The 13,118-nt window shown below is 46.2% G+C and overlaps 1 protein-coding gene across 3 annotated transcripts in view; it reads right to left on the minus strand.

Annotated features, from left to right (window-relative positions):
- LOC109074713 (KH domain containing, RNA binding, signal transduction associated 3) overlaps positions 1-13,118 on the minus strand; it is a 174,767-nt gene that overhangs the window by 68,005 nt on the left and 93,644 nt on the right. For all 3 annotated transcript variants that reach the window (XR_006157407.1, XM_042746046.1, XM_042746045.1), the window contains exon 2: positions 2,008-2,126. Coding sequence is in view for 2 of the 3 variants with exons in the window: in XM_042746045.1 (XP_042601979.1) it covers positions 2,008-2,126 (119 nt within the window). In the remaining variant the exon portion in view is untranslated. The remainder of the gene's footprint in view (positions 1-2,007; positions 2,127-13,118) is intronic.

Here is a 13,118-nt window from a genome sequence, read left to right on the forward strand (position 1 = left end):
CAACATATTCAAAAAGAAAACAGTTGTTTTAAAATGTAATAATATTTCAGAATATTACTGTTTTTACCGTCTTCTAATCAAATAAATGTGGCCTTGGTGAGCTTAAGAGACTTGTTTCAAAAACATTAATAAATCATATTTAAAACTAAGAAACATATTTTATTTCTTATGCAGAAAATATCAGTACCTCAGTATAATAATGAAAGTGAATGGAAATGGAAATTATGATTATGATAAACAAAAAAACATGAGCACATGCTATTCTCCTTCGACATGTCCTGTTCATTTACTCTCTTTCGTCAATGAATTATCATCTATCGAAACCCTTTCACTGCCCTAAAAAAAGCTTCTTTCTTTTCTGAATAGAGCCAGTCATCTACACCTGCTGCTTAAATTTCTCTGTCTCTCCCTTTTCTCCTACTGTTTGTCGCTCTCTCACCCTCCCAGGATGGAATAGTGTGAATTAAAAACCATGCAAACAAAAAAGCCCATTAAATTATGTTGGGAGAACTACGAAAGCACAGAGTAAATGAGGTACAGAAAGAATTGTTCCTCGTTTGTGAGTCCTTTGGGAAAACAGCAGGAATATATGCACATGTCACATGAACACACACACACATGCTCAGTGGTATGATAATGTGTTAGTCTGCTGTCAAGGTCACACTCACCTCTACGTCTGCGAAGGGAGCAAAAATCATCAAATAACACACTCAACAGCAACAATATGGAAATTAGGACCATTTTCTGAAATCACACTGTGCATGCTTCAATATCAAACTCGTGTTCATATTAATATGTAGCTGCGCCGTAAAGTGCTTTTCATCCTTATGAATGACTGTGGTCTGTATGTATAGAAAAGTGCTGGCGTGTGAAGTCGTGTGATAACATGTTAACAAATGAAAGACACAAAGGTTATCAGCTGTGAAGGAGACATGCCTAACATTAAGAATTTCTGCCTACAGCGTCTAAATATTTTACACTATAACACTGCCTATAGAAAATCATTTCTATATTAGAAATAAATATATATATATATATAATTATTATTATTATTATTTTATATATATATATATATATATATATATATATATATATATATATATATATTTTTTTTTTTTTTTTTTTTTTTTTTTCTATTTATGAAATATTATGATCAGTTTCACTAGCACTGCAAAAAGTAATCAGTCATTCAAAAATGAAAATTTACTGAAACCTTACTTAACCCCTGGTCATCAAAGATGTAGATGAGTTTTTTTGTAGTTGTAGTTGTTGTTTTTATCACAACAGATTTAGAGTAATTTAGCATTGCATCACTTGCCCACCAATGGATGCTCAGCAGTGAATGGGTGCCGTCAGAATGAGAGTCCAAACAGCTGATAAAAACATCACAATAAACCACATGACTCCTGTCCATCAATCTACATCTTGTGATGCAAAAAGAGGCATCTTTTGTAAGGAACAAATCTGTTATTAAGATGTTTTAACTTTAAACCATTGCTTTTGGCCAAAATATGAGTCCATAATCCACAATAACACTTCCTCCGGTGAAAAAGTCCATTGCCTGTTGTTCCTTCACATCAAAATCCATGTTTGACACATTTGTTTAGAACTGATTTGGATTGCTTTGCTTGTAAAAGCTGCTTGATCTGTGCATATTTCTCTCCTGACTCAGATGAGATGACGTTTCACTGCAGAAAACAATTTTAGAAGTAAAGGTCTATAGGCATATTTCAGCTGAAAGCAACAGTTTTACATGCTTTAATGATGGATTTGTTATTTTTTTCACTTAATACGATGTTAATTTATGGAGTGGTGTGGATTTATTGTGGATTATTGTGATGTTTTTATCAGCTGTTTGGACTCTCATTCTGACGGCACCCATTCACTGCAGACGATCCATTGGTGAGCAAGTGATTTAATGCTAAATTTCTCCAAATCTGTTCTGTTCTAGTTGGGTTTAACTACTGTATCATATTTTACACTGAAAAACAGCTTAGTTGTACTTACTTTGGGAAACTGTTTTACAGGGATCAAAACCTTCTGTCCCAGTTTCATGTTCTTGTTGATGACAACATCAATAAACTTCTCATCCTCTTTGTCTTCATCTTTCTGAACCTTTTCGATTTCTGTTAAGAGAGATAGAGACAGGGAGTGTTCATTAAATCATTATCTAGGCAGAATAAAGGTTTATCCGTGTGAATCTCAGGTTCAGATAAGCTCAGATGCCCGATGTCATTTGTACCAAGCATATTTTGACTGATCAGTGAACTGTGAAATAGCTTCCATTGGCCATGCTGTAATTCAACTGGATGTGCTTATAATCATATCTGATAGACATTTCTCTGTGACTGGTGGATATTTTTGTTGGTGAGGCAAGCGTTGACTGATTAGACATTAAAGTGTGTAAATGAGCTTTTCGAACACGCACAGAAGTCTTTGTTGTTGTGGAACACAGTGGGGTGCTGGGATATTAGTCACATTAATGAGTTCTTGTATGAGTGCGGGTACTCGTGATACATTGCAATACTGGGACGGAGTGGGTTTGCAACTTATTGATGTACTTAGCAGAAAACAATATGGAAAAGGTCATTTCAGAAGCACTGGCAAGAAGATGCAGAATTTGAAATGTCCATCACACATTCAACATCCACATGAACTGGACAGCACAGTGATTACATTGTTTAAAGATTCATCTTATCCACACAAATGTAGCCAGACAATTGTTAAAATGATTTTGCACATTCTATTTTTCATATTGAATTAAGTAGTTTCAGAGAAAATTCTTCACAACAGACCTATTTTCCAGATCAGAACATATAGATTTGAGTTAGATTTGTGAGCTCTCAAATATTCATCAAAAGTAAAGTAAAAATTATTTATGCAAACATCAAGCAGGTCTTCTCAGGTGGGTGTGGTACATCTGCAATACAACCTAATTCCCGTCCCATTGCAATAAACCAGTTCTTTTATAGCTAAAACATGTCTTCTGAATGTTAATCAGTTTCTGTTACAAGAACTAATTAATAATTAGGATATAAGCCATCAAAAGAATATAAAAGTACCTGTCTACTTTAAAAAAAAAAATCCCAATGGTATTTTAAAAAGTCTTCATCTAAGAGTTATAAGCCATTGACCAAACTATCCACAACTATCTACAAACTTTGATTTGAAGCAAAAAAATCTGACACAAAGGTACAAGAGTGTGCACTAAAATGGATACTTCATCCAAAAATAAAAATTCTGTAATTACACAACCTCATGTTGTTCCAAAACTGTAAGACTTTGTTCATCTTTGGAAAACAAATTAAGATATTTTTGATGAAATCCTTGAGCTTTCTGACCCTCCATAGACAGCAAGGGAACTACCACGTTCAAGGCCCAGAAACGTAGTAAGGTCATTGTTAAAATAGTCCATGGCATCAGTGGGTCATCCATAATGTTATAAAGCTATAAGAATACTATTTTTTTGTTGTTGTTGTTGTTGTTGTTGTTGTTTTTTTAACACATGCATTATGGTACTCTCTTAGTTTTATGGTTTTTTTTTGTTTTTGTTTGTTTTTTGTCTATGGAGGAGCAGAAAATTCTTGGATTTCATCAAAAATATCTTAATTTGTGTTCCGGAGATGAAGGAAGTTTGTTTATTTTAAGGCAAGTTGCATTTGTTTGTTTTTGGGGGGTACGGAGACGCCACGTCGGTGACCGACGAAAATGGGATATCACTTCGATAGACCAATCTACTTCGAGTGTAAACTAAACGAGCCAATGCACATTGGCATGCAATTATTGCATCCAGCTGCCGCTGATCACAGCGTGAGTATAAGAAGGCAGCAGGTGCAATGCATACCAGCTTTTCGCTGAGGAGCCGAGCCGGAGACCCGGCAGCTCAGCGGCGGTACAGTAACCATGGCGACGGGACGTGGCGTCTCTGTTCCCTCCTTCAGGGAATGAGGGTTACCATACGTAACCGAGACGTTCCCTTTCAGTCGGTCACTCTCGACGCCACGTTGGTGACCGACGAAAATGGGATCCCTACCAAAGCGCCATGGGTGCTGCCCCTTCCAGTGCCCTGTGCGAGCCGCCTGCGCCCCTATTAGGTGTAGGCCGGGGCTCGGAACAAGTAGTTCCACTCACCATTGTCAAAGCACTACCTTACTGGGTGAGATTGGATAACACTGGGAAAACGTACCCGTTCACTTGGAACAGGGACGCTGCGGAAGCCCCATCCTTCCCGAAGGAGGGTCTCGGGAGCAAATACACACATAGCATCCGTTTAGGTGTATATGGAGAAATTTGAGGTGATTAAAACCCTCTTGGAAGGCAGAAGTCTGCCGGGGAAACACGGGCTCTAAGGCTATACCGTGGACTATACACATATGAGTACCGTTTAAGTCTCAATATGGAACCCAGCCTTCCATGGTTCTCACGGATTCATCATGAAGGCTTGGCGCCGGACGTTCCGCCGCGTCCAGCTGCCTAGGGTGATGGAGGATCTCAACAGGGTCTGCAGTACGGACACTCTGGAGCGGTTTTAGCAAGCCGACACTAACCGGGGCCTCTCGGTGCCACTACCCGTTTGAGGTGAGAACACAGGAGGATACCGGCTCTACACGAAGGCTATAGAACCTAGCGAACGTGTTAGGGGTCGCCCAGCCCGCAGCTCTACAAATATCTGTCAGCGAGGCGCCACGAGCCAGCGCCCCAGGAGGATGCAACACTTCTTGTCGAGTGAGCTCGCAACCTGAACGGGCAGGGCACACCCTGTGCCTGATAAGCCAGGGCTATGGCATCCACAATCCAGTGGGCCATCCTCTGCTTAGAGACGGCATTCCCCTTCTGCCGGCCTCCGTAACAGACAAAGAGCTGGTCTGAGGTCCTGAAGCTTTGTGTCCGGTCTACGTAGCATCTCAATGCTCGGACGGGACAGAGCAAAGCTAGGGCTGGGTCTGCCTCCTCCAGGGGCAGCGCTTGCAGGTTCACCACTTGGTCTTTGAAGGGTGTAGTGGGAACCTTGGGCACGTAGCCGGGCCGGGGCCTCAGGATTACCTGGGAGTCAGCCGGCCCAAACTTTAGGCACGAATCGTTGACTGAAAATGCGTGCAGGTCCCCTACCCTCTTGATGGAGGCCAGTGCAAGCAGGAGCAGAGTTTTCAATGAAAGAAACTTTGGCTCGACTGAATGCAAAGGCTCGAATGGGCCCTGCTGTAGTGATTTTAGCACCAGAGTCAGGTCCCAAGAGGGTATGGAGGGGGGCCGGGAAGGATTTAACCTCCTGGCCCCTCTAAGGAACCTGATGACGAGGTCATGCTTACCTAAAGACTTCCCATTCACGGGGTCATGGTACGCAGCAATAGCGGCAACCTGGACTTTGAGGGTGGAGGGAGACAGCCTTCGCTCCAGCCCTTGCTGCAGAAAGGAAAGCACAACCACAATCGGGCATCTTCGGGGGTCTTTCTCGCGAGAAGAACACCACTCGACGAACAGGTTCCACTTCAAGGCGTAAGCGTGTCTCGTAGACGGTGCTCTTGCCGAAGTGATGGTGTGCGCTACCTCCTGGGGCAGGTCACCTAGAACCTCCGCGTCCCGTCCAGGGACCAGACATGGAGTTTCCAAAGGTCTGGACGCGGGTGCCAAATGGTGCCCCGTCTCTGAGTCACTAGATCCTTCCTCAGAGGAATCGGCCAAGGAGGGGCTGTCGCGAGGAGCACCAGTTCGGGGGAACCAGGTCCGCGTGGGCCAATACGGCGCCACTAGCTAGACTTGCTCCTCATCCTCCCGGACTTTGCACAGTGTCTGTGCAAGAAGGCTCACTGGGGGAAACACATACTTGCGTAGGCCCCGCGGCCAGCTGTGTGCCAGTGCATCCCTGCTGAGAGTTCCCTCGGTCAGGGAGTAGAACAACTGGCAGTGAGCGGTCTCTGGAGAAGCAAACAGGTCTACCTGAGCGGCTCCGAACCGTCTCCAAATCAGCTGGACCGTCAGGGGATGGAGTCGCCATTCTTCTGGGAGCATTGCTCGAGACAGCTCGTCGGCTGTACGGTTGAGCAGGCCTGGAATGTGAACGGCACGAAGAGACCTCAGAACCTTCTGACTCCAAAGGAGGAGGTGGCGGGCGAGTTGTGACATGCGACGGGAGCGCAGACCACCTTGTCGGTTGATGTACGCAACGGTCGCTGTGTTGTCCGTTCGGACCAGCACATGCTTGCCTCGTAAGTGACCTTTGAGACGGTTCAAGGCAAGGTGCACTGCTAACAACTCTAGGCAATTGATGTGCCACTGCAGCTGCGGGCCCGTCCAAACCCCTGAGACTGCCTGCCCGTTGTACGTGGCCCCCCAGCCGGTGGTGGAGGCATCCGTGTAAACCACAGCATGCCTGGAGATCTGCTCTAGGGGCACCCCTGCCCTGAGAAACGCAAGATCTGACCACGGGGTGAGGGTTTGGTGACAGGCCGGTGTAACTTGGACCCGGTGAGTGCCGCGCTTCCACGCCCACCTCGGGACTCGGCCATAAAGCCAGTGCTGGAGCGGTCTCATATGTAGCAGGCCAAGCGGTGTAAGTGCCGCTGCGGCCGCCATATGCCCCAGGAGCCTCTGAAAGAGTTTCAGTGGGACCGCTGTCCTGCTCTTGAATGTATTCAAGCAGGCTAGCACCGACCGCGCACGTTCCTCTGTGAGGCGTGCTGTCTGTTCGACCGAATCCAACTCCATACCGAGAAAAGAGATCCTCTGCGTTGGCAAGAGTTTGCTCTTTTCCCAGTTGACCCGAAGGCCCAACAGGCTGAGGTGCCGGAGCACCAGGTCCCTGTGTTCGCACAACTGATCCCGAGATTGTGCTAGTATCAGCCAATCGTCTAGATAGTTGAGAATACGAACACCCTGTTCTCTGAGTGGAACAAGAGCCGCCTCCGTGACTTTCGTGAAGACACGGGGGGAGACAGGGACAGCCCGAAGGGCAGGACCTTGTACTGATATGTCCGTCCTTTTAACGCAAACCACAGAAAAGGTCTGTGGCGCGGAAGGGTCGACACATGAAAGTACGCATCCTTCAGGTTGGACGCTGCAAACCAACCCCGGGGATGGACGCACCCGAAGATGCGTTTTCTGCGTCAACATCTTGAACGGTAGCCGATGAAGGGCCCGGTTCAAAACTCGCAGATCCAAGATCGGTCGTAACTCACCGCCTTTCTTGGGTACAATGAAGTAGGGGCTGTAAAAACCCCGTCCTCATATCGGCTGGAGGGACCGGCTCTATCGCGTCTTTCGCCAGTAAGACTGCGATCTCTTCCCGCAGAAGAACAGGGGCATCGGACGCTTTCACTGTAGTGAAGCGGATACCGCTGAACTTGGGGGGACGCCGGGCGAACTGAATCGCATAGCCGAGGCTGATGGTCCGCAGGAGCCAGCGAGACGGGCTGGGTAGCGCTGACCAGGCGCTTAGAAACCGTACAAGCGGGACCAACGGAACCACAGCCGTACCCGCAGTGGGGCAGCGAGGTGGAACACAGGGACCCATCTCGGGCGGCTTGTGAGCAGGCCTGAGTGTGGTGCGAGTGTGGGGTGGAGTGATTGTCTGGTTCCACGGGGTGGCAGAGGGTGCGTGAGTAGGGCCTTTGTTGACGCTCTCGAACCGCCCGCTGCTGCCATCTGGCGAAGGAGGAGGATGAGTGAGGTCCGGTGTTTGGCCGTCCGCAACTCTCCGTGCCCTCCTGGGACCCAGAGATGAGGGAAAATGCTCTTTTGTCGAGAATTTGGGTACCGCCGGCCGTGAGGCCAACGGCGGGAAAAAATGAAACAAAAGATTCTCCACCCGGCCCTCCTCTGGGGGAGGGAGTGGTGCGTTCACCATCTCCCGAAGAGCAGATCCCTCCATCTCTGGGTCGCCTGTCTCAGGGCCGCTTGCTCTTGCGTTTACCACCAGGTTTGGCGGGGGCCTGGACAGGCGGGGCGGCTCTCCCACGCCCCGGCTCCACGACGCTGCTTTGCTGGAGGCTGCTGCGGCTGCGGCGCGGGGAGCGGGTGGGGTCGCGGGGGCCCGCCCTCGGCGACGAGCAGGCTGGGGTGCTGCGGCCGGCGGACGGGTGGAGGCAGCAGCTGCCCGCCGGGGCAGGATGTGTCGGATCGCCTCAGTCTGCTTCTGGGCGGCCGAGAACTGCTGGGCAAAGCTCTCAACCGCGTCGCCGAAGAGGCCGGTCTGGGACACAGGGGCATTGAGGAACCGGACCTTGTCGGTGTCCCTCATGTCTGCCAGACACAGCCAGAGATGGCGCTCCTGGACCACAAGCGTGGACATCGCACGACCCAGGGAACTCGCGGTGACCTTCGTCGCTCGGAGCGCGAGGTCAGTGGCGGTTCGAAGCTCTTTCAGAACTTCTGGATCGTGACCACCCTCGTGCAGGTCCTTCAGTGCCTTAGCCTGGTGCACCTGCAGTAACGCCATGGCGTGTAAGGCGGAAGCAGCTTCCCCGCAAGCCGCATAGGCACTGCCGGTCAGACCAGACGAGTGCCTACAGGCCCGGGAAGGAAGCACCGGGTCTCCACGCCAGGAGGAGGCGGACTTAGGACACAATTGCATCGCTACCCGCCCGCCCGCTCCACTGACGGGATTGCCGAATACCCCTTCGCTGCACCGCCATCAAGGGTGGTGAGGGAGGAGGAGCCCACTGGCCGGTTTCTGGCAGTAAAAGGTGCCGTCCACGACTTTGTGAGCTCATCATGCACTTCCGGGAAGAAAGGCACTGGGGGCGGGGCGCTGAGAACCAGCACGTGCCACCCCGAGATACCAATCATCCAGCCTCGATGGCTCGGGACGCGGTGGAGGATTCCACTCGAGCCCTACCATCTCGGCGGCCCGGGAAAGCATAGCTGCCATTTCGGGATCCGACTCAGGCTTTGCCACCGTCCCTGAGGGCGGCAGCGCAGCCGAATCTTCATCCGACAGCTCTCCCTCCGATGCTGAGATCGACATCCGGTCGGGGGGAGGCCCACTGGATACCACTGGTACGCTCCTTGTAGAGGGCCCAGCGCGTTCCGTGGGTTGCTCCACTGGATCAGAGGTGCAAGAGGAGCGGCGGTGGTCCCCAGAGGGTTGGTTCCCTGCGGGGTTTGCCACCACTGTAACCCTCAAAAACCGCCCGTGCTACTACCGGAAGTGGTTCTCGTCTGTCGGCCGCCAGAACGAGCCCCAGATCGCGGCAGCGGCAGCGGGACTCCGCCCCCCTGAAGGTAGCGGAGCCTGGCTCGCAGCTCTGAGACGGTCATCTTCCCGCAGTGAGAACATGACTCGTCCACGAAAGCCACCTCAGCGTGCTTGATGCCCAGACATGTGAGGCAGTGATCGTGACCATCACCCAGTGCCAGGTAACGACCGCATCCAGAAACGCACGGGTGAAACGGCATCCTTATAAGGATGATCCGTCGTCTTTATAAAGATGCACCCGTGGAGCTCTTTTAGAGGAAATTCGCTCTCAGGAAATACTCTTTTGGTGCTGAGGCGCACAGGGGAGCTGGCCGCTTGCAACACGACAGGGGGTAGTGCAGCCTGAAGTGTGCAAACCACTCGACGCTGGAACGACCGCCGCTGAAACGCCGTCTCGCCAACACAGAAAGCTTTCCAGAGCGTGCTGAACTCGCAGTTCACGTCGAAAGTTAAGGTAAGCGGAACGATACTCTCGCTCGGCTTCGAAGCAAAAAGCTGGTATGCATTGCACCTGCTGCCTTCTTATACTCACGCTGTGATCAGCGGCAGCTGGATGCAATAATTGCATGCCAATGTGCATTGGCTCGTTTAGTTTTCACACGCAGTAGATTGGTCTATCGAAGTGATATCCCATTTTCGTCGGTCACCGACGTGGCGTCGAGAGTGACCGACTGAAAGGGAACTTACAGGTTTGGACCAATATGAGGGTGAGTAATTAATGATATAATTTTCATTTTTGGGTGAACCATCCCTTTAATGGTTTAATAAGGGAAAGAACAACAATTTATTTAGAAAATAAATTAGATGACTAACTTGTAAGCATTTTATGCAACTGTCAACTGGTTTCAGCAGTTCCTAGCTTCTTCCCGAAACGTTTCCCGGTAAACCCTAGTCATTAACTCTTAATGATAACGAGAGCACTTCAAAAGAGTTTAAATATGAAAAGAAATTTTAATGTTCTTTTCCACAATCTGTCATCTTGTGATGCTTATTGCACTTCAATATTCAACTCTCTTTTCCATTATCTGTTCTTTGGTGAGGACAGTTTATGCAAAATTAAGACATCCTACATTCCCTCGACTAATCAGGAGAGCACTTCTATTCAAAGAGTTATGCAGTCATCAAAAGTAAACCCATTCTGTCTAGACTGAATCTGAGACCCATCATATAAACCATACATAACGATTATTACAAATTTAAATGACATGACTTACTCATATCAGATAAATATGACAATGAACTACTTTATTGATTTATTGTATTCCTATAAATATGTGTGAAATGTATCTATCTATGACATCTTTTTAAGAATAGCTTGCAGAACACATGCTAGCATTGCATAGCATTATGCTCCACAATATGGTTGCTAGGAGACATTGCTGTCAATCAAAAGACTGTAAAAGCTAATGGTTAAGTCTGAGATTTTATAGTTTGGAACCACATTTTCTCTTTAAGTTAGTACTTGATGCTGGGGATTTGGCCATTGCCTAGTTAGAGTATGTTGTCATGCCTCATCTGGAATCTGTGTGTCAAACTTTATTATAAAATATCAAATGAATATCTACGTAGCCACTCAGAGAGCTGGGAAGAGAACAAACGCTGCAGCCCTTCCCCGCTCGGTTTCCCAGGTCCACAGAGACAGCAGATTCAGTGGGCTGTGGTTCATCTCATTGTTTCGTATCATTATTCCTGTAGTCGAGGGGCACAAAACGCACCCAAGAGAATACTGTGAAAAATATAAATTTCCCTCCTTAGATAACCAGCAGCCTTTCCAACAGAATCTCCATTTAGAAGATTGTGACCTACCAACAAATCTAACCTCTGCAACAATAACTGAGATATTTTTATTCGAGGACAGACCATAACCTCCACTTTAAACATATATCAAACTAAAAGAAGTTCAACTCATTTCTGCAAATCTGATCTTTCGAATAGTTTTTACACTTTAATATGTCTGTTCAGGCACATGGAATATTTATTTAACATTATTGTTTAATGTTTAGGTCTTTACTGCCTTATTGAATTCTTGCTGATTAAAAGTATTGATGTAACTAAAGATTATGTTACTGTGTTCACTAAAGGAATTATGAGAAATGTGTACATAGAAAGTCAGTGTGTTTGTGTTGAAAATAATGACAGTGACTTACTATGACTGTAATACTCAAGCCACAGCACTATTTCAGTGCATTTTACACCTGTTTAAAGATTGAAGGTGCTATGTGAATAAGATGCAGTGGTTTACATCTGAAGTGCAGTTTATTGAATTCACACCTCATTGTTGGGGTCTCAAGACTCTTTATCCTCAACATGTCAAGATAATGTAATTTCCATCCAATCCTCACAGATTAACATTGTATTTCCAGTTGTGATGAAATGAGTGCAGTGCAGGGCAGCACAGTATCAGAGCTCAGGTGAGGTGAAATGAATAGTACAACGAAAGAAATTTGGGCTTTTTAATTTAAAATTCATAAGCTGGCATGATTTGTGGGATTAGGGCAGACTCCCCCATAAGACTCCAGCAGAGGAGAGGAGAGCCAGAAAACGCTCCATTAACTCCTCAAATTTCACTTCCTGCTCACAAAGAAGTGGCAGAAAGAGGAGATTGGCAATAACATCTCAAACAGAAGCTCTGAGAGATGGGAAACGCTCAGCGATCCAGGAACAGACCATACAATGTGGCGTCAGCTTCTAGACAAGATGATGAAAAATTAATTTTTCATATACAAATAAAAATAAAGGTCTGTTTAATACTATCCCAAAAGACAGTATATAATATTTTAAACCATTTTTGTTACATAATACATAACACATGGAAATGAGTCTGCCACTAATTTTCAAAAAGGTCTGTGGCAAAACAACCTCGGGTTACTGAGGAAAAAGCTTGAAAAAACAATCACACACAAAACAACACGTGCGTTTAAGAAAACAGCAACAGAAGCATTTTTCAGAGCTCTAGAGTACAAAGCCATGCTTCTCAAGACAAAAGATGTGTCAGACATCCAAACTAATATTGGTCATACTTGACAGAACAGCTGACAAATGTTGAACATTACACTCTCAAGTACAAAACATTTCTCCACCCTTCTCTTTTCACTGCGCTTTCTTTGCCATTCATTTTCTGTTTGTGTAGTCTTGCCTTGTAAAAAAAAAAAACCAAACACAGCACAGGTGCGACCAAAGAGGAGAAAAAATGTGAACCTTTGTGACAGCAAACGATGTCAAAGTGCAGAGAATTTGGTGTCAGTCTGCAGCATTCAGCTCGTGAATTCAGCCCGTGTTGCATAAATAAAGCTCTTGTGCTTCTTGAAATGGACACCAACCACAGAGTGCTATAGAATTTAACCAGACGAAACAGAGGCCTAAGGTTCTTTAGCCTTCTCAAGTGAGAAGTTTTCTGCTTTCTAAATGGAAATGTGGGTTCAATTCCCATTTCTACCAATTGGCACAAAGTGATGGTGCTCGAAGGTTAAAGAAATGGGCTTGTTACCAAAACGCTTTAGGTTTAAACCTTGCAACAGACAAACTATGAGTGATTTACCATTACAGTATATGTATTCATTTCAGTGATGTTTTTATCCAAAGAAACTTAAAAATTAGAAAAACTAAAACATAAAAAAAAGCTTTTTTCTGCTAAGTAAAGAATTATACAAATTCATGCATTGGCGTTTGGATTGTGCCTCACACTATGAGCATGGCAGTTATAAGACGTGTCAAGGTGAAAATGCTTCATTTTTACTCATGCGGTGCATGCATGTAATTTTTCAAATTTATTTAAACAATTTATGAAATATATATCCCTTCAATGCAATGCAAGTCGCTTTGGATAAAATCATCTGCCAAGGGCAAAAATGTAATGTTTTTCAAATGTGTGATGAATTGATCTATCACAAGAACTTAAGAACTTAAGCATACTGAGTTATTATAC

This window comes from Cyprinus carpio, chromosome B19 (assembly GCF_018340385.1).
Source record: "Cyprinus carpio isolate SPL01 chromosome B19, ASM1834038v1, whole genome shotgun sequence".
In the NCBI taxonomy this organism is placed as follows: Eukaryota; Metazoa; Chordata; class Actinopteri; order Cypriniformes; family Cyprinidae; genus Cyprinus; species Cyprinus carpio.